Source organism: Carassius gibelio, chromosome A18 (assembly GCF_023724105.1).
Source record: "Carassius gibelio isolate Cgi1373 ecotype wild population from Czech Republic chromosome A18, carGib1.2-hapl.c, whole genome shotgun sequence".
NCBI classification, from domain to species: domain Eukaryota; kingdom Metazoa; phylum Chordata; class Actinopteri; order Cypriniformes; family Cyprinidae; genus Carassius; species Carassius gibelio.
Window position 1 is genome coordinate 771,250 of NC_068388.1, and position 25,000 is coordinate 796,249.

General features: G+C 43.2%; 3 protein-coding genes across 5 annotated transcripts in view; 1 reads left to right on the top strand and 2 right to left on the bottom strand.

The window, feature by feature from the left end:
- The window catches only part of LOC127934086 (normal mucosa of esophagus-specific gene 1 protein-like), a 3,455-nt gene extending 2,769 nt beyond the window's left edge, over nt 1-686 (bottom strand). Inside the window, exons 1-3 of the mRNA XM_052531262.1 lie at nt 484-686; nt 304-392; nt 7-137 (exon numbers count right to left, since the gene is read on the bottom strand). Of these exons, the coding sequence (XP_052387222.1) occupies nt 7-137; nt 304-392; nt 484-525 (262 nt within the window). The 5' untranslated portion in view covers nt 526-686. The remainder of the gene's footprint in view (nt 1-6; nt 138-303; nt 393-483) is intronic.
- Nucleotides 687-2,737: 2,051 nt separating this feature from the next.
- On the bottom strand, nt 2,738-7,511 carry LOC127934343 (ribosome biogenesis protein SPATA5L1-like). 3 transcript variants are annotated; one of them, XM_052531656.1, is made up of 9 exons: nt 7,369-7,511; nt 5,904-6,974; nt 5,529-5,711; nt 5,303-5,461; nt 5,020-5,229; nt 4,666-4,893; nt 3,385-3,519; nt 2,984-3,109; nt 2,738-2,914 (listed from the first exon to the last, which is right to left on the bottom strand). In XM_052531656.1, the coding sequence occupies exons 2-9, from the start codon at nt 6,963-6,965 to the stop codon at nt 2,759-2,761; spliced, it is 2,259 nt and encodes a 752-aa protein (XP_052387616.1). In that variant the 5' UTR covers nt 6,966-6,974; nt 7,369-7,511; the 3' UTR covers nt 2,738-2,758. The 3 variants fall into 3 exon arrangements, with proteins under 3 accessions (XP_052387616.1, XP_052387615.1, XP_052387617.1); XM_052531655.1 differs by having other exon boundaries at nt 7,327-7,391; XM_052531657.1 differs by having other exon boundaries at nt 7,289-7,386.
- Nucleotides 7,512-8,502: 991 nt separating this feature from the next.
- LOC127934340 (NAD(P) transhydrogenase, mitochondrial) lies at nt 8,503-23,445 on the top strand. Its single transcript, XM_052531650.1, has 20 exons — nt 8,503-8,721; nt 9,721-9,950; nt 12,283-12,500; nt 12,645-12,732; nt 13,697-13,785; nt 13,871-14,058; nt 15,250-15,575; nt 15,675-15,828; nt 15,909-16,070; nt 16,146-16,256; nt 16,582-16,727; nt 16,817-17,012; nt 18,240-18,473; nt 18,672-18,832; nt 18,955-19,134; nt 19,209-19,368; nt 21,100-21,181; nt 21,532-21,650; nt 22,631-22,746; nt 23,145-23,445. Exons 1-20 carry the CDS (start codon nt 8,619-8,621, stop codon nt 23,289-23,291), a joined length of 3,210 nt encoding a protein of 1,069 aa, XP_052387610.1. The 5' UTR covers nt 8,503-8,618; the 3' UTR covers nt 23,292-23,445.
- Nucleotides 23,446-25,000: the final 1,555 nt, after the last annotated feature.

The following is a 25,000-nucleotide window of genomic DNA, read 5'->3' on the forward strand; positions in this document are numbered from 1 at the left end:
AGATATCTGACTGCTGGTTAACATTACCATAACCAGTCAGTCCTGATCCAGACTCGCTGGAGGAAGTGTTCCTCACCTTCTGTGGGGTCGATGGATCTAATGTCTCCCACGGCTCTGGATTCCTAGTCTTGTTTAAACTATAAAAGGCAAAACGTTTTATCACTGCACAGGGTTTTTTTTACATAATATTATACATTTAAAATTAACTTTTTTAAATTACACATCATACTAAAAATGCAGGAAAGAGATTTATAACATCAATTCTTCTTATTAACCCCATGAATAACATGATTAAACCCTCACATGACGTCCGGTTTGGTCAGTAAGAAGTAAATCGAAGCTGTTGCTGCTCCAACTGCAGCACATCCCACAAACCCAATCAGAGGAATCAACTAGAAAAAAGGAATAAGAAGTAAAAACTGAAACAGATGTGGTGATATAATAATCCCCGGCTGGGTGATGTTGATGAGAAGTCTTCCTCACCTCCTTCCTCTTCTTGAGCAGCTGTAGAAATCCTCCATGCATCTTCACCTGCGACACTGAGGCTTCCTAAACAAACTGAATTCAGAACGATGCCATTCAGAAAGTTCAAATGAGACATCAGTGAGAGTTTGAGAGTCACAGACGAGCAGATAAACATCAAACATGACTGAACGAGTGGTGATGAGGAGAGATGAGGAGAGAAGACCGACCTGATGAAGGTGTGCTGTAGATGCAGAATCATTCTGACTGGCTTTCTCTTATAACGCAATGGTGACGCATTTATTGGCACGTACACACACACACACACACACACACACACACCCTTCACTCTCAAACTGAAACTATCAAACTGAAACTATAAATTCAGCGCCCTCTGCTGGACTCAATGACAATCTGACACTACAGGTGCATCTCAACAAATTAGAATATCATGGAAAATTTCTTTATTTTTTGTAATTTAAAGGGATAGTTCACCCAAATAGCAAAGTTATATCATTAATAACTCACCCTCATGTTGTTCAAAAACCCGTGAGACCTCTGTTTATCTTCTGAACACAGTGTAAGATATTTTAGATTTGGTCTGAGAGCTCTCAGTCCCTCCATTGAAGCTGTGTGTACGGTCTACTGTCCATGTCCAGAAAGGTAAGAAAAACATAATCAAAGTAGTCCATGTGACATCAGAGGGTCAGGTAGAATATTTTGAAGCATCGAAAATACATTTTGGTCCAAAAATAGCAAAAACCATGACTTTATTCAGCATTGTCTTCTCTTCCGTGTCTGTTATGAGAGAGTTCAAAACAAAGCAGTTTGTGATATCCGGTTCGCGAACGAATCATTCGATGTAACCGCATCTTTTTGAATCAGTTCACCAAATCAAACTGAATTGTTTTAAACGGTTCGTGTCTCTAATACACATTAATAAACAAATGTCTTAAGCTGTTAACTTTTTTAATGTGTCTGACACTCCCTCTGAGTTCAAACAAACCAATATCCCGGAGTAATTCATTTACTCAAACAGTACACTGACTGAACTGCTGTGAAGAGAGAACTGAAGATGAACACCGAGCCGAGCCAGATAACGAACAATAGACTTTGAACTTAAAGACTTTAAAAAAATAATAATAATAATTTGTGAAAAAAAATTGGCGACATAAATGATAAGCTATGCAGAAAATATGAAATGAGCGAATGACCGATTACGCATTCGCGTCAAGCACATAGACAGGAAAAGAAATGGACACAGCGACCCCATTGGAACTCAACTGAGACAAGTGAAGCCCATTTTTAGGGTTTTTTAGCACTTCTGTTTCTGACGCGCAGACTCAAACGAAGCTTGACGACGTCAGCAACCTGTCTGACAGCTGTAAATCTTCTAGTATCTGTGCGTGCAAACTGCCATCGTTAATCTTGCAGAGACGGCGAGCTTGAGCGGGGAGTTCTTTGGCGTGAGTGAGCAGGAGTAAGTATTCTGATTAATTATTTTGTATAGTATTTTAAAATGTAACGCCAGTACGCCATATTAAGTTAATTGCCTGCGAGCTTCTCCTCCTGTCTGTACGGTAATGCGACAGAGAGTCGAGTGGTTATGATGCAATCGTTAGCCTATTTTTTACAAAAACTGTTTATTCGGGGCCATAATGTAACATAGAAGGTAATGGAGCCCTTTATACATTGTCGTGTATCTTTAGAAATAAATAATGGACAAACAGAGTCTTTAAACGCCTCAGATGTAAAGTTATTCGCTGTCAAAGTGACGTCAAAATGAATGGGAGTCAATGGGATGCTAACGCAAGTGAAGTTCTGCTAAAAGATGGCAGCCCCCACCCGACTTCAACTTCCGGTCGAGTTCCTTGCCCCTTGGTCACGCATAGCACGAGACCTTTACTCGATCTGTTTTAATTAAAATCTAATTTTGTCCGACTCCGAAATGAGTCTTAATTAAATATTACTTTAGAAGTTAAGAGTAAAAACCCTAGAAATCTAAACATATAACATATCCTTTAATATTAAGAACACAACTGATATTTTTGTGCGTCACCCTTCACTTTATGAAGAATGTGGGAAACAGGACATTTGTACACAAATTATAAACATGATATATTTATTAAATATAAAAAAAATCTTAATAATTAACTCTAGCTCATGTTATCCAAGATGTTCTTCAATTGAAAGCTGAACTTCAGCCAGCATTGAAGTCAATTAAATAGAGGAAAGTCCTTTTCAACTGAAGAAAGAAAGACATGAAGGCCTCGGATGATGCTGGGAAATTTTAATTCTAGAGTGAACTACTAGAACTCTGAAACAGTTGAACGTGTCGCTGAAGCTGTTGTGGACTCAGTGATGGACGTAGACTCTGAAGCGCCTTCAGAAAACACTTGTGTCTCACGCTGGAGACCTGGAGTCCGTCCTCACGCAGCGCCAGGAGAGCCGCCTGAAACACAGAAGAGTTACAGACCCGGAGCGAAGCGAACGGATGGCGCGAGACGAGCGTGTGCTTTACCTCTCTGCACAGGTTTTCTAGATCGGCTCCAGAGAAGAGTTCGGTCTGCGCAGCCAGATCCTGCAGACACACGTCCTGATGCAGCGGGACGCTTTCAGTGCAGACGCGCAGCACGGCCAGACGAGCCTGTTTATGACCACATCTGTTACTCGTCTTACTGTGAACAACTCATACATGCATTCATTTTAATAACTTCTCACAAGCCAATCAACAGCTGACAGATAAAGAGAGGTTCCTGCCCTCCTCTTGTTTCCTGCTCGAGAGCGCTTCACTCAGTGAGATGGGTGTGGTCTACAGGAGTGGGCGGGGTTAGAGGGCGGGCGTGGTCTACAGAAGTGAGCGGGGGTTAGAGGGTGGGCGTGGTCTACAGGAGTGGGCGGGGTTAGAGGGCGTCTGCTCACCTGGAGGTCTGGAGGAGGGACGTATATGATCTGGTCGAGGCGTCCGGGTCTGAGAAGAGCGCTGTCCAGAACCTCTGGTCTATTAGTGGCAGCCACGATCAAAACGTCCTTGTTACACACTTCCTGCAGCTCCATCTGAAATGTAATACAGACACGGTGTAAACTACACGTGCACATCTACACACAGAACACTGTAACTCACTTCCTGGAGTGTTTAGCTTCTTCAGTCCTGATTAAACACACCTGATCCAGATGATCAAGTCCTGAAACTACACGGGTGTGTGGTGTGACTCTCCTGCACTATAAAATGATTTATTATCAAAACTGCTTCAGATTTCTTTGGAACCTGTGATACTTTTGTTTCAGGATTCTAAGTTAAAACATTTATTTTAAAATAGAAATCTAACAATATTCACTACGGCTCAAAAGTTTGGGGTCAGTACATTTTTATTATTTCTTTTTTGAAAGAAATTAAATCTTTTATTCAGCAAGGATGTGTTAAATAATGTTAGAAAAGATTTCTATTTTGAATAAATGCTGATCTTTTTAACTTTTGGTTCATCAAAGAATCCTGAAAAAAGTGTCAAACTTTCCAAAAAACATTTGTCAGCACAACTGTTGATAATTCTAATAATAAATCATCATATCAGAATGATTGTGTGTGTGTGTGTGTGTGAGTGTGTGTCTGTGTGTGAGTGTGTGTGTGAGTGAGTGAGTATGTGTGAGAGTGAGTGTCTGTGTGTGTGTGTTTAGTGTGTAAGTGTGTGTGAGAGAGTGAGTGAGTCTGAGAGTGAGAGTGTGTGTCTGTGTGTGTTTAGTGTGAGTTTGTATGTGTGTGAGTGAGGGTGTGTCTTTGTGTGTGTGTGTGAGAGAGTGAGTGTCTGTATCTGTGTGTGTGTGTGTGTGTGTGAGTGTGTGTGTGAGGGTGTGTCCGTATGTGTCTGAGAGTGTTTGTGTGTGTATGATGGTGTGTGTGTGTGTGTTTGTGTGTGTGTGTGTGTGTCTGTGAGTGTGTTTTTGTGTGTGGGCATGTTTTGTATCATATCAGGACACAACTCTGTATAATGACATGGGTATGACACAGGTATTACAAGTGTCTGTGTGTGTGTGTCTGAGAGTGTGTGTGTGTGTTTGTGTGAGAGTGTGTGTGTGCGTGTGTGTGTCTGAGAGTGTGTGTGTGTGTGGGTGTCTGTGTGTGTGTGTCTGAGAGTGTGTGTGTGTGTGTGTGTGTCTGTCTGTGTGTGTGTGTGTGTGTGTGAGTAGAGATGCTGTGTCTCTGACCTGCTGTAGTCCGGTGTCCTCCTGCTCTCCTTCTAACAGAGCGATCTTTCTCCCGCTGCTGCGTCTCTCCACAGATCGTAGTCCCACTCCGTCCAGCTCGGTCAGCAGAACGGCCAGAACCTGCGACTGCACGCTGTGAGAGGAACCGTCCGCTCGAGAACCCACCATACTGTCGATCTCATCCAGGAACACGATGGAGGGAGCGCACGCACGCGCCTGAGCGAACAACTGAGCGAGAGACAGATCATGCCGTCATCCTGCAACTGCTCTAATCATTTCAATGCCTCATTTATTTCATAATTAATTGCACCAAAGCATTAACTGAGCAGAAGCGGGATGAGAGTGAGGTGAGACCTGTGCCAGTGTTTTCTCCGAGTCTCCCACATACGGAGAGAAGAGCTCGGCTCCGCTGAGGGAGAGGAAGCTGCAGTGTGATGAAGAGGCGGCTGCTTTCACCAGCGTGGTCTTAGCGCAGCCGGGCGGCCCGTACAGAAGCACACCCCTGGGCCGAGAGACACCCAACCGCACCAACGCCTCGGGAAACCTCATGGGCCACTCGATACTCTGCACACAGACCGCAGACGTCATCACAGAGCCAGAGTCGTACAGATGGACCTGAACCGAGGAGCTCTCGTACCTGTCTGAGTCTGAGTTTGACGTCGTCCAGTCCTCCGATCTGCTCCCAGCCGATGGGTTTGAAGTCTGTGGCTCCTAAACTGCTCCTGAGGCACGACGGCTGCACGATCCGCAGCGCCTGCATGAAGTGCTGCATCGACAGCGGCTCGCTCGCTCCTGTCTGAACAACCACAACACGTGTGAGCGAGAGAGCAGACCGGAGACTCCTGCGCTCTCAGGGACTGTACCTGCGTCTGTCGCATGGCCTGCAGCGCTGCTTCTCGACCGAGCGCGCTCAGATCCGCCCCCACATACCCACAGGTCATTTCAGCAACAGCCTTCAGGTCCACATCAGAGGACAGCGGCATCTGACCGCACACACACTTCAGGATACTGAGCCTCTGCAGCAGCGAGGGAACGCCGACGATCACCTGCAGGACACACGGGAAGCTTTGACCTTTCAGAGCAACAGAAGACATGCACATGATGGCAGCACTCTCATAAATTAGTGTTTTTGTAGTTTACACAGAGATGATAGCTGTATAGTGTCCACTCAATTTACAATTTAATTCAGATGAACGGCCCAAGAACGTGACTGAGTTGGAGACGGTGTGGTGAATCACCTCTCTGTCGAACCGGCCCGGTCTCCGGAGCGCCGGGTCCAGAGCGTCTGGTTGGTTGGTGGCTCCGGCGATGACGAAGCCCTCGTGACTGCCGATGGAGTCCATGAGCGTCAGCAGCTGAGCGACCAGACGGTTCTCCGGTGCGCCGCTGGATCCCGTCCGCCTCGGACACAGAGAGTCGATCTCATCGATGAGCAGGACACACGGACCGTCCTCGGCCGCCTCCCGCGCCTGATCAAACACCCGCCGCAGGTTCTCCTCGCTCTCTCCGGGTCGAGACCCCGTGACCTCCGGCCCGTTGACAGTCACTAACGTGGCCCCGATGTCCCTGGCCACGCGGCGCACCAGCAGGGTCTTCCCGACGCCGGGCGGCCCGATCAGAAGCAGGCCTCTTGGGCACGACACTCCCAGCTGCCGCAGAGTCCCCGGGTAAAGCAGAGGTAACGTGATTATTTCCTTCAGCGAGGCGTACACCTCCTCCAGGCCGCCCAGAGACGGGGTCGAGACCTCCTGACGCCTCTCCAGGTGTTTAACGGTCTGCAGCTCGCTGACCTCCACACGGGTTCTCGCTGTCACCAGACCAGCTTTCTGTGAGCCCGAGTTCACCTTCTCAACCAGCACAAACACCAGCTCGCTCTTCACACAGGACAGGTCCACCAGATGACCCTGGTGCACGTACACACCCTCCAGCAGCTGCTGGACGCCGCGCTCGGACACCTTCCGCTTGTGCTCCGCTCTCTGCACAAACACCTTCACGCTGACGCTGGAGAGCCTGGGGCAGGACAGCGCTGAGATGTGCGCCGGCTTCACCCTGAGTCCGGTGAGTGTTTGTGCGGTGAGGTCCGGTGTGGCACACTGGGTGCTGATCTGCAGGAAGCCCTCGGCGAGGTCGTGCCGAGGCCATGTGGTGCACAAACAGACCCCCCGCTGAACCCGGATCAGAACCGGAGCGCCCAGCCTCAGACCTAACCTGGACATCAGAGCCGGACCCATGCGACAGCGCTGTGTGTCCGAGTCCACGGCGTCCAGCGGGAGAACCTTCAGACCCTCCACCAGAGACATCTCTGACACCTACAGATACACAACAGAAGAGAGATGCAGAGAGACACAATCTTCAATAACTCACACTGTTACACTAAAAACACTGATGGTTATAGTTCTGTTTATATAAAAAATACTATTTGTAACATACAGAGCAGAACAATAATCAATATCAATAATCATTCACTGTGCATGAGTACAAAAATAACAATAATAAAAACACGTATAATGTTTCAATGATGCAGTCTTATTACGTATGTGTTACTGAATCAGGAATCAGAATTAAAAATAGCTACTAATAATTTTGCATCAGTTACTAGACGCATAAAAAGTGCTGAATGGACCTGGATGTGAGAGAGATAAACTCTCTATAAGACACTACTATCCTCATTCATATCATTCAGTGGTGTTGTTGTTGTCTTGCCTCAGACTCGTGTTGATGGCTGAACACTGTCCTCGTATCACAGCACGTGTTCTCCCGGGCTTCTTCACTGCAGCGCCGCACGGTGAAGCGCTCACAGCGACACCTGCTGGACTGGAGACGTGTCACAACACATTCACATTCATTTTAATTATGGCAATACATATAAAACTAACAAGACACGATACAAATTAAATAGATATACGTAAATAGGAATAGAATAAAATAAACATACAGAAATGCAATACATCCATGAAGAGTTAAGCCAGAGAGTGTCCTTCAACAAAAGAAAAACAATGCATGTAAAAGTCTATTTTCAAGTCTTTTCAAAATAATGTTGTGGTTGATTGTGTCAAAAGAAGCGCTAAGATTCAGTAGCACTAATAGAGAAATACAAGCACGATTGGATGATAAGAGCATTTGTCACTTATGATGCTGATATCTGGTCTGAATCGGGAGAGAAATCTGCAAAGATCTGCAAAGATCAAGCAGTGTTTAAACAGATCTAAACATATCTCTGAGAGACAACAGCAGATGCACTTTTTCACTGGAGGAAGTGTTATTATGGATTATAGACTATGTGTTTGAGTTAAACTCATCTTAATGCTGGATGTGTTTCATCTTTTGTCTTCTCCAGATGTTCACTGATGGACTGGAGTGCTGTGGATTATTGGGATGTTTTTATCAGACTCTCATTCTGACGGCACCCATTCACTGCAGAGCATCCATTGATGAGACACTGATGCAGTGCTACATTTCTACAAACCTGTTCCCTTTCATGAAAAAATTCATTTTCATTGGGTGAACTGTTCCTTTAAGATCAGTGATGAGATCTAGGATTGAGGTCAGAGTCCCGAGAGAGATCTGTATTTGAAAGGATAAAGCAGTGTATTTTTAGTCTGGGAATGTTTATCATTTATACTTAATGAAGATTCATTTATTTTTATATAGAGACAAATATATGCTTGTAAGGATCTGTACAGTGAGTGTGTGTGTGAGTGTGTGTGTGTGTGGAGTGTGAGTGTGTTTGGAGTGTGAGTGTGTGTGTGTGTGTGTGTGTGTGTGTGTATGTATGTGTGTGTGTGTTGGCATGTTTCCCTGTTCTCTCGTCACTGGTCAGTGATCTCGCGTTGTGGTCCGAGAGCAGCAGGTGTCTTCGTCCGGCTGCCTGGACATGCGTGTCTGCGTCTGACAGAGCGCGTGTGTGTGTGTGTGTGATTGAGACTGTGTTGTGTTCCTCAGACGTCTGAGACATGGCGTGTCTTCTGCGCTGTGTGACGTGCTGCTCTGTGCAGCGGCCGGGGAGACGATTCTTCCAGACCTTCCCTGTTCTGTACGATCAACAGGCTGTTAAAGGTGAGACGGGCTCCTCAGAACTATAACTCAGGTCATGTGAGGTCAAAGTAGTGTGAAAGAAGAGCAGAAGCTCTCAAAGAGTTTCTTATTTTCAGCTGAAAGTGTTGAGAGATGTATCACGTGTGAATGGAACTTTCTGTGGTGGAGATGAGCGAGGTCAGTTAAAGGTGAAATCCAGATGATCTTTCGCTCTCAATGTCCTCTCGAAGTGTCCTTATCATTGCATGTCACTTCCCTTTAGCTTATGCATGTGCGACTCCACTGGATCTCTGCCAATGAGCTTCTAATAGTGTCTGCTGCCTCGCTCTGATTGGATGTCATGATGCCAATTATGGAGAGAAATGTGTTAGTTGATCCGTCCGTGACGCTGAGCTGCCCTGAACGCCGCCTGTGTGTGTGTGAACTCAATGTTCCCACTGATGTATTATAAAATAGACATAAAACCTGGAAAAGACTGATTCATTGATTCATTCATTCAAAGATCAGTTGTTGGATACACACACTTCACTGAAAACTATGGAAGCTTATTTCCACCACAGAATAAAAATAAATAAAATAGTAATTGCAACGTTTTTTCTCATAATTCTGGCTTTTTTCCTCACAATTCTGATTTCATCACAGTTTTGAGTTTATATATCGCATTTCTGAGTTTATTGCGATTCTTAATGCACTTCTCAGGATTCTGAGTTCAGATTTCGCAATTTTGAATTCTGAGTTCATAGCAATTTAGACTGAATGTGAGATGTAAACTCAGAATTACAAAAGAAAAATGACAGAATTGGGAGAAAACGTTACATCTACATGAATAACGTGAGTGATATTTGACATCCAAAACTCTCACTGCTAGTTGTGGGTGATTTCCAACCAGTTGCTATGTGGTTGCCATGGTGTTGTTTTTAGGACATTAGGTGGTTGCTATGCAGTTGCTAGGATGTTCCAACTGTAGTTTTCCTCCTGTCCGCGTGTGTGTGTGTGTGTGTGTGTGTGTGTGTGTGTTAGGTGTGCGATATAAAGACGTGCTGGTGGGCGTTCCTAAAGAGATCTATCAGAATGAGCGGCGGGTGGCCGTGTCGCCCGCGGGTGTGGAGATGCTGGTCAAACAGGGCTTCAGGGTGCAGGTGGAGTCCAGCGCTGGACGTGAAGCTAAGTTCTCTGACGATCAGTACCGGGCCGCCGGAGCCCAGATCACTGACACCAAGGGAGCGTTTGGATCAGATCTGGTCCTGAAGGTGAGAATGTTTAAGCCAGCTTCAGGCTGCTTTGAGACTATAAAGTGGTTTATATCCTTCAGCTGACGCCTGAACGACATCTGCTCAGAGTTTATATCTCGCAATTCTGAGTTTAATCGCAATTCTGAGTTTATATCTCACAATTATGAATTTAATCGCAATTCTGAGTTTATATCTCACAATTCTGAGTTTAATCGCAATTCTGAGTTTATATCTCACAATTCTGAGTTTAATCGCAATTCTGAGTTTAATCGCAATTCTGAGTTTATATCTCGCAATTCTGAGTTTAATCGCAATTCTGAGTTTATATCTCACAATTATGAATTTAATCGCAATTCTGAGTTTATATCTCACAATTATGAATTTAATCGCAATTCTGAGTTTAATCACAATTCTGAGTTTATATCTCACAATTATGAATTTAATCGCAATTCTGAGTTTAATCACAATTCTGAGTTTATATCTCGCAATTCTGAGTTTAATCGCAATTCTGAGTTTATATCTCACAATTATGAGTTTAATCGCAATTCTGAGTTTATATCTCACAATTCTGAGTTTAATCGCAATTCTGAGTTTATATCTCACAATTATGAATTTAATCGCAATTCTGAGTTTAATCGCAATTCTGAGTTTATATCTCACAATTCTGAGTTTATATCTCGCAATTCTGAGTTTATATCTCACAATTATGAATTTAATCGCAATTCTGAGTTTATATCTCGCAATTCTGAGTTTAATCGCAATTCTGAGTTTATATCTCACAATTATGAATTTAATCGCAATTCTGAGTTTATATCTCACAATTATGAATTTAATCGCAATTCTGAGTTTATATCTCACAATTATGAGTTTAATCGCAATTCTGAGTTTATATCTCACAATTCTTAGTTTAATCGCAATTCTGAGTTTATATCTCACAATTATGAATTTAATCGCAATTCTGAGTTTATATCTCACAATTATGAGTTTAATCGCAATTCTGAGTTTATATCTCACAATTCTGAGTTTAATCGCAATTCTGAGTTTATATCTCACAATTATGAGTTTAATCGCAATTCTGAGTTTATATCTCACAATTCTGAGTTTAATCGCAATTCTGAGTTTATATCTCACAATTCTGAGTTTAATCGCAATTCTGAGTTTAATCTCAATTCTGAGTTTAATCGCAATTCTGAGTTTATATCTCACAATTCTGAGTTTAATCGCAATTCTGAGTTTATATCTCACAATTCTGAGTTTAATCACAATTCTGAGTTTATATCTCGCAATTCTGAGTTTAATCGCAATTCCTGAGTTTCCATCCATCCATCCATCTTCTTCTGCTTATCCGGGGCCGGGTCGCGGGGGCAGCAGTCTAAGCAGAGATGCCTAGACTTCCCTCTCCCTAGACACTTCCTCCTTCCTCTTCCGGGGGGATACCGAGGCGTTCCCAGGCCAGCCGAGAGACATAATCCCTTCAGTGTGTCCTCTGTCTTCCCCGGGGCCTCCTCCCGGTGGGACGTGCCCGAAACACCTTCCCAGGAAAGCGTCCAGGAGGCATCCGGAACAGATGCCCGAGCCACCTCAGCTGGCTCTTCTCTATGTGGAGGAGCAACGGCTCTTCTCTGAGCTCCTCCCGAGTGGCAGAGCTCCTCACCCTTTCTCTAAGAGAGCGCCCAGCCACCCGACGGAGAAAGCTCATTTCGGCCGCCTCTATCCGGGATCTTGTCCTTAGTCGCAATTCTGAGTTTATACATTTACATTCCATTACATTTTACATTATACAAACGATTCCAAAAAAGTTGGGACCCTGTACAAATTGAGTAAAAAAGGAATGGAATAATTTACAAATCTCATAAACATATTTTATTCACAATAGAATATTGAGAACATTAAATGTTGAAAGTGAGACATTTTGTAAGGTCATGCCAAATATTGCCTCATTTTGGATTTCATTAGAGCTACACATTGCAAAAAAGTTGGGACAGGTAACAATAAGACACCAGAAAAGTTAAATGTACATATAAGGAACAGATGGAGGACCAATTTGCAATTTATTAGGTCAATTGAGAACATGATTGGGTTTAAAAAGAGCCTCTCAGAGTGACAGTGTCTCTCAGAAGTCAAGATGGCTAGAGGATCACCAATTCCCTCAATGCTGTGGTGTTTAAAGTTATCATCTACAGTGCATAATATCATCCAAAGATTCAGAGAATCAGGAACAATCTCTGTGTGTAAGAGTCAAGGCTGGAAAACCATACTGGTGCCCGTGATCTTCAGCCCTTAGGCAGCCCTGCATCACATACAGGAATAATACAATACAAGTCAGTGCTGTGACTGATGTGTGCCGCAGGTTCGAGCGCCGGTGTTTAACGAGGGTTTACGGATGCATGAGGCTGACCTCCTGAAGCCCAGATCCACACTGGTGAGCTTCATCTACCCAGCGCAGAACCCCGAGCTGATGGACAGACTGAGCACACAGCAGTGTTCGGTGCTGGCCATGGACCAGGTGCCTCGGGTCACCATCGCACAGGGATACGACGCGCTCAGCTCCATGGCCAACATCGCCGGGTGAGACGGCCGGTCCCGCTCTGTGTGTGTGTGTGTGTGTGTGGAGCTCTCTGTGTGTGTGTGTGTGTGTGTGTGTGGAGCTCTGTGTGTGTGTGGAGCTCTGTGTGATGATGATAATCTCCTTCATTACGCTCTCGTCCGCAGGTATAAGGCCGTGGTTCTCGCCGCCAATCACTTCGGAAGGTTTTTCACTGGGCAGATCACAGCGGCGGGAAAAGTTCCTCCGGCGAAGGTAACTAAAAACTAACACGAAAAATGTAGGCTAAATATAAAAATAAAACCTAATTCAAAATATTAACAAAAAGCTCTAATAGTATCTCAGTGATGCTGAAATAATCTGTCAGTATGATAATAATCTGAGTGTCTCAAATGATGCAGGAACGTCTGATTAGCTGGTGTTCCCAGGCTTCTTAACAACCCTTAAAATGTCCTAAATTCAGTTTGACCAAATTTAAAACCATAAAAAGTTTTAAATACTGGTATAGCAGAAGTCTTTAAAGATATTTTAAATTTGGGGATGGAAAAACAGGCATCACAATGCAGCGTAACATGATTATTAAAGTTCAGAAGGTCACAGGAAGGAAACTTTATTCTCTGTTATTTAACACATTTAATATATAGATTTTAATAGTATCAGTGCAATAAAAGAAGTTTATTGCTTTTCTTTAAATTCAATATTGGCAATATATATGATATAATGCTACACACTCATTTCAGTACATTTAAATATTGAATTAAAAATGTTATGTTATTATGATTATTTTAAACTTGCAGTTATCCTGCAGTTGAACATGTGTTTAAGTAAAACAATATGAGATCCATGATTTATTGTGATGTTTTATGGGTTCACACAGTATTCATTTATTTGGAGCACTAATTGTGCACGATGCATATTAAACCTAAAATGTGTTTTAATGTCAGTATTGATAAGGATTATATAATCTCTGAATTATATCGGTCTCTAAATGCAAGATATTTAAAATAGTAATACTAGCAATAGCACAATCAGATTTACTTCAGGATAACTTTAATTCGACTTCAGTGATACTTCCATACAATTAAACTGCATTAAGGACAAAATTTGCTGTTGCAGTTTAGCAGGCTTTAAGTTTACCAGTTTAGTATACTAAAAGTAGGGTATTTTGTATTAAGTACGTAATTATGTTGTGTGTGTGTGTGTGTGTGTGTGTGTGTAGGTGCTGGTCATCGGTGGCGGTGTCGCCGGTCTGGCTGCAGCAGGAGCTGCTAAATCAATGGGTGCCATAGTCAGAGGATTCGACACCAGGTGTGTGTGTGTGTGTGTGTGTGTGTGAGATGCTTCATCAGTCGGACCCTGAGGTCAAACTGACCGTCTGTGTGTCTCCTGTTAGACCGGCAGCACTGGAGCAGTTCAAGTCGTTCGGAGCCGAGCCGCTGGAGATAAACATCGCAGAGTCGGGCGAAGGAATCGGAGGATACGCCAAAGAAATGTCTAAAGAGTTCCTGGAGGCCGAGATGAGTCTGTTTGCCAAACAGTGCAAGGATGTCGACATCGTCATCAGCACGGCTCTGATTCCCGGTGAACACTAACGATTCACACTGTTTCTGTCTAATTATTGAAATTATTGGCACATTTGACAGGGTCTTAATCCACCCTTCCACAAATGAAGGCCTCAAAATATCTTAAATCGGTCATGATGTTACAGGACTTTCTTTTCTGATTTCAGATTCAAGCATTAAATATTTCATGAACTGCTAAAAACAAATCTCTTCCTCAGAATTTCTGTCTTGTTTTCCAGTTCACATCTAAACATCTTTAAACCAAGACACATTTACTGAAGATGCAGAATGAACACATGAAGTCTTGTTTTCTGAGAAACTGAACAAAATGAAATTAATTTATGCTTAAAACAAGAACAAGTATCTGTCAGTGGGTAATGAAAACTTGTTTCTCCTTTGAATTAATAGTCTATTAGCAGATATTCGTTTGTGTTTTAATCATAAAATCGCTTCATTCTATAAAACAAGACTTTTTCTGTTATTTTGCTTCTCTAGTTAATGTGTCTTGATTTAAGAATCTTTCGACATTTGCCTGCAAAACAAGACAGAAACACTGAGAAAGAGCATCACTTTTTTTTGCAGTGTGATCTGAAGGTAAAATAAAAGTTATGTCCAGATTCTAGAGTTTGGGAGCAGAGAAAATAATATTAAATATTAAAAAGTATTGGTGATCTTTTGGAAGACATTTACATTCAGCGAACATTTTAACATATTGTGTTCCCTTCACTTTATTCCTTCAATGTTCTTTACGTGGTCTTAAAAAGTCTTTAATTGATTTTATAAAGTGGATAGTTCCGGTCCTTGATTCTGATTGGCTGAGACACGTTCAGAGCTGCTGTACATTACCAAGTAACAAAGTAACATTCACCTTTGTTTACATTTGTGTGTTGCTCGGCAACCACTCTGTTACAACCACAGCTGTTTCTGAGGAGCTACATTGTTTGGTGGAGGAATACTGTTTTTATTCATATCTTTACACTTTATTGGCTCTGTTTTATTTTGTGAAACCTTACTATACTATAACCGTTTTAATAAGCCCTGTGGAGCTGTGGTTTACAGTGCATTTATAGAAGCATATGTCATGCCTAACAATCCCCCTTAGCTGTTATAAGTTAACTGTAAACCACGACTTCACGGGGATTATTGCTTTATTCATAAAGCCTGGTTTGATCACAGTCGTGTGTGTGTGTGTGTGTGTGTGTGTGAGCAGGTAAGAGAGCTCCAGTGCTGATCAAGCGTGAGATGGTGGAGAGCATGCGTGACGGGTCGGTGGTGGTGGATCTGGCGGCGGAGGCCGGAGGAAACATAGAGACCACTAAACCTGGAGAGCTGTACGTCCATCAGGGCGTGACACACATCGGCTACACGGATCTGCCCAGCCGCATGCCCACGCAGGCCAGCACGCTCTACTCCAACAACATCATCAAGCTGCTGAAGGCCATCAGCCCCGACAAAGAGTTCTTCCACTTCGAGCCCTGCGATGAGTTTGATTACGGGACGCTGGATCACGTGATCAGAGGCACGATGGTGATGAAGGTGAGCGACCCAAATAAATCACTCCTGTGACGTGACACATGCACGAAACTATTATAGGATTTTAGTTCAAACGTAAATATTTTATTTTAATGTTTCCAGCAAGGTAAGAATCTCTTCCCAGCACCTCTACCGAAAACCACCCCCCCGCCGGCACCCACCAAAGTGAAGACCGTCGCCGAGCTGGAGGCTGAGAAACAGGCCGAGATCTCCCCGTTTAGAAAGACCATGACATCAGCAGGAGTCTACACAGCAGGTCAGAGAACAGACCAATGAACGAACGAACAGCTGAATATGTGCATGACTCTCTCTCTCTCTCTCTCTGCTGTTGTGAAGGTCTCTCCACCGTGCTGGGTTTGGGTATCGCCTCTCCTAATGCTGCCTTCACTCAGATGGTGACGACCTTTGGCCTCGCTGGAATTGTGGGATATCACACGGTGTGGGGCGTGACTCCAGCTCTGCACTCGCCGCTGATGTCAGTGACCAACGCCATCTCAGGTGAGGCTCACACAGATACACCTGAACACATGAGTGTGTGTGTGTGTGTGCTGATGTGTGTGTGTGTGTGTGCAGGTCTGACGGCGGTGGGGGGGCTGGTGCTGATGGGTGGGGGTCTGACTCCCTCATCTCTTCCTGAATCTCTGGCGCTGCTCGCTGCGTTTGTGTCCTCCATCAACATCGCAGGTCAGAGAGGAATCAACCCATAACCGACACCACCAGCACAACACAACCAGCCACAAACCAGACACACAATATTCATAGCCTCCCTACTTTAACATTAACAGAGCTATAACTGTCATATATTATCAACAGAACCTGGGAGTGTCAAAACAGATCAAATGAACCATGATTCATTTTGTGATTTTGCTGAAGATTCAAGAACTGTACTGTTCTCTGACACTGGGCCGCACTGTGAACAGCACTAATAGATGATGAGAATAAAACACTGTGCTGAAGAGCATGGATCACACACAGCACTGATGTCTGATCTGCTGCATGTGCTCGTCAGGTGGGTTCCTGATCACACAGAGGATGCTGGACATGTTTAAGAGACCGACTGACCCTCCGGAGCACAACTACCTCTACTCTCTGCCCGGCCTGGCGTTTGTGGGCGGATACGGGGCGTCTGTGGCCGGAGGATACAGCATCGAGCAGGTGTGTGTGTGTGTGTAGTTGATGTACCTGGGCTCGGGTCTGAATCTGTGTGTGTGTGTGTGTGTGCGTGTGTGTGTGTGTGTGTGTAGATGATGTACCTGGGCTCGGGTCTGTGTTGTGTCGGGGCTCTGGCTGGACTCTCGGCTCAGCGCACCAGTCGTCTGGGGAATGCGCTGGGAATGATCGGGGTGGCTGGAGGAATCGCTGCTACACTGGGCGCTCTGAAACCCTCACCTGAGCTCCTGTCACAGATGTCCCTCGCCATGGCAACAGGTGGAACTCTGGGTAAGAGCCGCTCATTCAGCACTGGACTTCATTGTTGATTCTCAGACTAAAGGCTCGTTCACGTGAACCTAAAAACGTCAACAGAAACATTCCAAAGTTCAAGATTGGTGGATTAAAACACAAACATTGAAGCGGAGTAGAAAACATGCATCCTTTTGTTTTGCATCCTGAAAAACAATTCGGCTGATTTCCAAAAAAATTGTGTTACCTAATTTGTGGATGCTGATTTGAAAAATATAATAAACATTAAAAAAAAATTGTAAAAAAAAATTCGTTTTTTTGACAAAATAAGACTAAAGATTTTTTAAATTATATATATTTCAACTTCCCTTCATTTTTAAAAATAACAAAAGCAGTCAGGTTTGTCAAGTCAAGTTTCAGTTTTAATGACTAAAGGAAGTATTCAAATATCATTTAATGCACAATCTGCAAAGGAGTGGAAAACTATGTTTAAATACTCTACCCCCCCCCCCCCCCCCCCCACAAAACCTGTTATATTCTGTGTCTGTTTGGATGCCAAAAAGCAAAAAACTCTGATCTGTGGCCATAATTTTTAGCTTGAAGTCAGGATTCGGCATCAAATGATGTCATGCGTGTGAAAATGGGCAGAGATTTGTTCAAATAGTGTTTAATCTGGCTCAGATTCAGACTAAAATCGTGTTTGTAGTGTTTTTCTGCTGTTTAAGGGAGAATACAAGATTTCTTCACTGCACAAATAAGTGTCCAAAGCAAAAATGAGAACTGAATCAGGTTTTGTGAGTGTGGTGTGAAAGAGCAAAACAGACACTATTCTATTTTTAGAATCAGCAGGCCAGGATTAATAAGTAACTAGTATTGGATTTCATTCAGCACATATTACGCAGTGCCGTTTTATTTGTTTTGTTTAGTAGGGGTCGGCTGATTATCGGTGCCGATATTAATGCTTATCGGTGTCATTTTCAAAACTGCTTTACTGATAAAATAATTTAAAAGCATTTAAAGAAAGTTTTTGGTCCGAACCCTCATTATTCTTAAATTTGACATTAATTTTCATTTTTACAGCATATATATCAGTGCAAAATATCGGTTATCATCTACTTGATCTGTAATAATCGGTCGATAATTTGGTCGACCCCTATTGTTGAGTTTATGAAATGCGTGCTCACAGTCTAGTGAGTCCTAGTGTGCTTTATCACACTGATTGTGTGTGTGTGTGTGTGTGTGTGTGTGTGATATGTACATCCTCAGGTCTGACCATCGCCAAGCGCATCGAGATCTCAGATCTTCCTCAGCTGGTCGCTGCGTTCCACAGTCTGGTGGGTCTGGCAGCGGTTCTCACCTGTGTCGCTGAGTTCATGATCGAGCACCCGCACCTGGACACCCATCCGTCTGCCAGTGTGCTGAAGATCGTGGCGTATCTGGGCACCTACATCGGCGGAGTGACCTTCAGCGGCTCTCTGGTCGCCTACGGAAAGCTACAAGGTATTTTTGTTTCAATAAAACAAAAACTACAACTTTTTTTTTGTTATTCTCTTTAGTTCTGCTCTGCTTGTCTCAGTTGTTCATCATGTACTGCTGAACTCAGTTTGATGTTACGAGGATGAAGATGTTCTCACACACATCTGGACGCTCCTGTGTGTGTATGTGTGTGTGTGTGTGTGTGTGTGTGTGTGTCCTCAGGTTTGTTGGACTCGTCTCCTCTGCTGCTGCCGGGTCGTCACATGCTGAACGCGGGTCTGATGGCGGCGTCGGTGGGTGGGATGGTGCCCTTCATGATGACTGACACTTACAACATGGGCATGGGCTGCTTGCTGGGGGTCTCCGGCCTCTCCACCGTCATGGTGAGCTGAGCCTCACACCAGAACACTCAATATATATATATATGAATATAAAAATAAATTAAACCTAAAAATGAAAATTCTGTCATTAATTTGTGTGCGTGCGTGTGTGTGTGTGTGCGCAGGGTGTGACGCTCACCGCAGCCATCGGAGGGGCTGATATGCCCGTGGTGATCACGGTGTTGAACAGTTACTCTGGATGGGCGTTGTGTGCCGAGGGATTCCTGCTGGACAACAACCTCATGACCATCGTGGGCGCTCTGATCGGCTCGTCCGGTGCTATCCTGTCCTACATCATGTGTGTGGTGAGTGAACGTGAGCACTAACATCAACCAGAGAAACACATCCAGCTCTTCCACTGAGGCGTGCTCTTCTGCAGGCCATGAACCGCTCGCTGCCTAACGTCATTCTGGGAGGATACGGAACCACGTCCACCGCCGGCGGGAAACCCATGGAGATCACCGGCACACACACCGAGGTCAACGTGGAGCAGTCGATCGAGATGATCAAAGAGGCCAACAGCATCATCATAACACCTGGTGTGACACACACACACACACACACTCACACACACTTACAGAAGCATGAGGTGACTAATGTAACTCATTAAATGAACTAGGTTCAATGCATATTTAAAGGGATAGTTTACACAAAAATGAAGTCTACTCATCCTCAAGTTGTTAAAAATGCATTTTTGGTCCCCCTTTTTTATTTGAAGATAGTGGGGATCAGAAATGGTTTGAGGGTGAGTAAATGTTCGAATTCTCATTTTATGTGTGTACTGTCCCTTTAAGCTGCATCAGTGTGGTTAGCTTCATCAGCTCCTCCTTCAGAAGCAGAAACTGCACACAGTGATTCAGTGTAGCAAACACAGTGTAGCCATGGCAACCTCGAAACATGAAAGTCACAATTATAAACATATGGATCATTTTTTAATTATTCACAATTTATGTCTAATAAAATATTTTATAGCTTCGTATAATTAATAGAACATATGTTTGTTATAAAAATACTCATAGAGTTTTAATATTCTACGAATTTCCATGATTTTTTTCCAGATCTAGAAATATCCAGAAATCCAGACCATTTGTTCTTCAAAGACAATAACAATGAATTAAAATAAGAAAGATCTTGATTTGTAGCTGTTCTTATTTCTTAACTTATTCCAGTGCTTGTTTTGTCTTTATTTTAAATCATGTTCAGTCACCTCGGATGAGAATCTCTGGTTTAGACCAGATCTGATTTTGACACCTGGACAGCTTCAACATTTATCGGTTCATCATCTCTATTCAGTGGAAGTGTGTTACTCTTAACATGGTTTCTGCTCTTCATTTGAACTGAAGGATGAGCTGAAATGATCTTTTGTGGTGGAGGACATTTATACAGCTGTTTCTCAGTCGTTTGAACACTAGAGGCCAGTGTTTGTCAAAGGATGTCTGTGTGTGTGTGTGTGTGTGTGTGTGTGTGTCAGTCTCTCTCTCTCACACACACACACACACACACACACACATCTGTCTTCCAGACACACCTGCAGAAACCCCAGACTAAGCTCCACAGACACAATCAACTAAAAACGAGTCCATCTGTTTAATCTGAGCCACATGGTTTAGAGCAGCTTATCAGAAATCTATAATGTTAATGTTTCTAATATCTTAATGTCTTACAGTCATAAAAGATATAAGCATCAACCAGATGAGTTTTGATATTAGAATAGATGGCTTTTGTGTAAATATATGTATGCTTATAAAGCTGGATTTATGAATACTAGTTAATCTTCAGGTTTGTGCTGATATCCCACTCAATGAAACTGGCTTTGATTTGTAACATTCTGGTGTCGCCACAAACTAATTATTATAAGCTGATGTGTATCACACGATGCATATCGGTTTACAAGTCTGTGTTGTGTTTTAATACATAATGTGCACACTTTGAGAAATGTGCCCGAGAGGATCCTGAAACACGGGTCACACATGTGTGCGTGTCTCGTCTCCACACGCGATCCTCCTGCAGGGAGACATCTGGAGTTCAGGAAACTCTGCAGTCTGAATGCAATCAAACGGATTTCCCAGAGAGTCGGCACACACTCGAACGATGACACAATTCTCCACGCTCCTCCAGATATTAACAGCAAACCCGGAGCAAATGTGGATCTGGAGACAGTGGGTTTGGGGGATTCCTCGCTGACCTCACAGCGCTTGATTCTCAGAAAACACACCGGATTAATAACCTACATCTGTGTGTGTGTGTGTGTGTGTGTGTTCTCTCCGCAGGCTGGGGTCTGTGTGCGGCCAAGGCTCAGTATCCCATCGCTGACATGGTGAAGATGTTGAGAGAGCAGGGCAAGAGCGTGAGGTCAGACGTGTGTCACACGCTCATGTTCAGATCAAATCTAATTAATTTCTGGATTCACACACTTCATGTTCAGTGTCTTGAGCACTTGGCAGCTCTGCAGCGTAACTCTGTAAAAAACAAGACGAAACACATCTGTGTCTAATAAGAAGCTCTGGTAAAAATGCAGTCCTTCTGTAAATAAAGAGGGAAAGTGTAAAACATTCTCCGAGTATTTACATCAGAGCGGCGCAGATGGAGAATACACAGCATGAAGGATAAACTCCCTCGAGTTCTGCTGTTGAAAAGCTCCACGCTGAATCATTCTGATGTAAACCTGATCAAATATTGATTATCATGCGTGTGTCCCTCAGGTTTGGGATTCACCCGGTGGCTGGACGCATGCCCGGTCAGCTCAATGTGCTCCTGGCCGAAGCTGGCGTCCCGTACGACGTGGTTCTAGAGATGGACGAGATCAACCAGGATTTCCCAGGTCAGGTTCAGCAGCATCCAAAGACATGATTACTGTAACTGATGAAACATTGTTACTCTTGTTTTCCCCTTTCATTATGTTTACAGAGTGCTACATGCATTACACTTGTTATATCTACTTTGAATCTTTAGTTTCTATCTACACTAGTGTACAAACATTTAAAAGAACTCTGATTCAAACCAAGGCTGCATTTATTTGATCAGAAATACAGTAAAAATTGTGAAATATTATTATAATTTAAAGCAGCTGTTTTCTGTGTGAATCTGTGTTAAAGTGTAATGTATTTCTGTGATGCTCCGCTGTATTTTCAGCATCATTCCTCCAGTCTTCAGTGTCACATGATCTTCAGAAATCAGAATAATATGATGATTTACTGCTCAAGAAACATTTCTGATTATTATCAGTGTTGAACACAGTTGTGCTGCTCAATATTTCTGTGGAAACTGTGATGCATTTTATTTTTCAGGATTCACAGATGAACAGAAAGTTCAGAAGAACAGCATTTATTGGAAATAGAAATATTTTGTCACATTATAAATGTCATCACTGTTGATTAGTAAAAGTGTTCATTTCCTTTCAGACTCCAAAGTTTCGGGCGGTAGAGTATATGTGTTAAATAGCACATGCAAAGTCCATTTTCCATGAAATATAGCGCGAGTGGTTGAGGTGCAGTGGGAAAGGCGTCTCATATCTGTCCGACAGATGAGCCCATGATCCACAGACGGCTGTGAAGTTATTTGGCAGCGGTCGGGACACATGTGGACTCTGATCTTTGCAATAATTCACTTTGATTATGTAATTGTGCCTAGACATGCAACATATCCCAGCGACCAGCGACTGGCGTCTGTGCGCTCCGAGTCGGAGGGCAGCACGTGTTTTTGTTTAGCTGCCGCAGATAAGCATGTAGAGCGGAGGAACACAATCCCATCGCATGAGAGCGGCTAATAGACCTTCTGATTGTTCTCGCTGTGTTTGTGCAGAAACCGACCTGGCGCTCGTGATCGGAGCCAACGACACGGTCAACTCCGCCGCACAGGAAGATCCCAACTCCATCATCGCCGGGATGCCCGTGCTGGAAGTCTGGAAGTCTAAACAGGTGTGAGCTTGACTCTAATTATTACAGCTGTCAGGTGCACATTAATCGTGGTTGAGAAATCACCCCCAAAAGACCATCTAAAGTCCTAAATCTGAAAAGCATTACAAAAATAAACATTTTGACTCAACATTGCGTAAATGATTTGGTATAAATGTTTTAATGAATATACTGAAATATGGAATTAAATTATAAATGAAATGACAGAAGGTGGCAGCAATTGAGTCATTGAATCATTCACTCATCTGATTCGTTCAGAAATGGAGCAAGTGACTCTCTTTATGAATGAATCCTTGATTCACTTGATTTGTTTAGATTTATGACACAAAGCTGATTTATTAAGTGAGGTAACAGCGAATCAGTCGTGACTGGAGTGTGTGTGTGTGTGTGTGTGTGTGCAGGTGATCGTGATGAAGCGTACTCTGGGTGTGGGATACGCAGCGGTGGACAATCCCATCTTCTACAAGCCCAACACTGCCATGCTGCTGGGAGACGCCAAGAAGACCTGCGACAGTTTACAGGCCAAAATCAGAGAGGCCTATTACTGACACACATGCACAACAACACGCTTCGTTAGTGCCTTAAACACAAGCAGCCAATCAGTGAATGCATGCGCCTTTGACTTGTAAATAAAAGTATTTCAATCTCTCAAATAAACCAGACGTGACTGAGGTTCTCAAGCCTCGTCACACTTTCCCAGCAGCCAGTTTGACTTTGTTGATCACCAAAACCCACAATAGTCTACAGTAAATAAAAAAAAAACAAGACCATCAAAAAAGCAAGTGAAGAATTAATACTTTCATGTTTCCATTGATTGTTGCTTGGTTCTAGTATAACATTTGTATTTGAGTTCATTTGTTTAGAGTCACTAGTCATTATATATCATTTATTACTTGATTTTTCTTGTTTTAACCCCAGTTTTACCAATCTCCAACCAATTTTGGCACTTTATGGGTATGTTTTCCAAACCTTGCTACACTTATGGAGTTTCTGCTCAAAAATGACCATCCTTCAAAATCTCTGCTTATCAATTTCTCATTACGTTCTATCATCACCCAATACCAGATTCAGTTTTCAGTTTTCTATCCGCTTGTTTTCTGTGAATCAGCACAGGTTTGTATTTCTGAGCTCTTCCATCCGTGATGATGTCGATCTTCTCCAGCAGCTGAAAACAGCCGACAGACGATGGAACAAACACACCGTTTGACCACAGAACTCTTCCAAACGCATATTTATTCTCCACAAGTCGTAAAAGGAGATGTTTATTCCCATGATAGCCATGTGTGACTAACACTAACCGAAAATCCTGCTCTCAGATCATTTTGTTTTTCTTGAACTTTGGGAAGATGAGTGTTTGAGGGGTACTCGGAGTGGTTTTGGGTTTATGGAGTGACTCGTGTTGTGGAACATTTCTAACAGTGATGCTCACCACAGATCTCTTTTCACTCATAAATCCAAGAGTTTCTTCTCTGTATCCGCTTTATGTTTAGTGTGGGGACGACATGGTCATTTATAACCCTCCTGTCATCCACATCCAGCTTGTTATAAATACTGAAAAGTACAATGAATGTAGCAGCACTTTCAAATTTGAAAATACAACTCACATCAGATTTCCATTAGCCTACTTAAAAAACTAAACTTCAAAATATGGACATAACTTTTATCGTAGCTTATGACCACACTCTTGTTTTCCAGCAAACTATAAAGATTGTTAAATCAAGACACATTTACTGACAGAAGATCCTGCTAATCTGATCAAAATTAAGTGAGTTTATGTTTAAAACAAGAACAAACATCATCAGAGCGCGTCACCGCCGAACACCAAACACACGTGCACGCGCACCGGAGGAAGCCGGAAGAGCGGCTGTTGGTTTCCTAGCGACAGACGCGACGCAGACATTTGAGATGGAGAAACAGTCGGAGAAGAAGAACATTTGCTCACTGGACGACTTTATTCAAGATCAAGGACTGGTGAGTTCAAATGATGCTTATTGAACAGAATATAACAATTAAGTGAACTAATTATTAATATAATTGTATTACTGGATGAAGAGTTATTACTTATCATATATACAGTGATATAAATAAATAAATGTATGCATTTAGCAGACGCCTTTATACAAAGTGTCTTTCAGTGCATTCTACACCTAAAATGTGTTCCCTGGGAATCGAACACACAACCTCCCTCTCTCTCTCTCTCTCTCTCTCTCTCTCTCTCTCTCTCTCTCTCTCTCTCTCTCTCCCTCTCCCTCTCTCT

Excerpts from the sequence above, each read along its gene's own strand:
- LOC127934340 (XM_052531650.1), top strand. The coding sequence starts at position 8,619 with ATGGCGTGTCTTCTGCGCTGTGTGACGTGCTGCTCTGTGCAGCGGCCG. Across the intron at positions 16,071-16,145 it reads AGTGACCAACGCCATCTCAG|GTCTGACGGCGGTGGGGGGG; the intron begins GTGAGGCTCACA and ends GTGTGTGTGCAG. Across the intron at positions 21,182-21,531 it reads GAGCAGGGCAAGAGCGTGAG|GTTTGGGATTCACCCGGTGG; the intron begins GTCAGACGTGTG and ends TGTGTCCCTCAG.
- LOC127934343 (XM_052531655.1), bottom strand. Across the intron at positions 5,712-5,903 it reads CGGGCCGGTTCGACAGAGAG|GTGATCGTCGGCGTTCCCTC; the intron begins GTGATTCACCAC and ends TGTGTCCTGCAG. Across the intron at positions 5,230-5,302 it reads TCAAACTCAGACTCAGACAG|AGTATCGAGTGGCCCATGAG; the intron begins GTACGAGAGCTC and ends GTCTGTGTGCAG.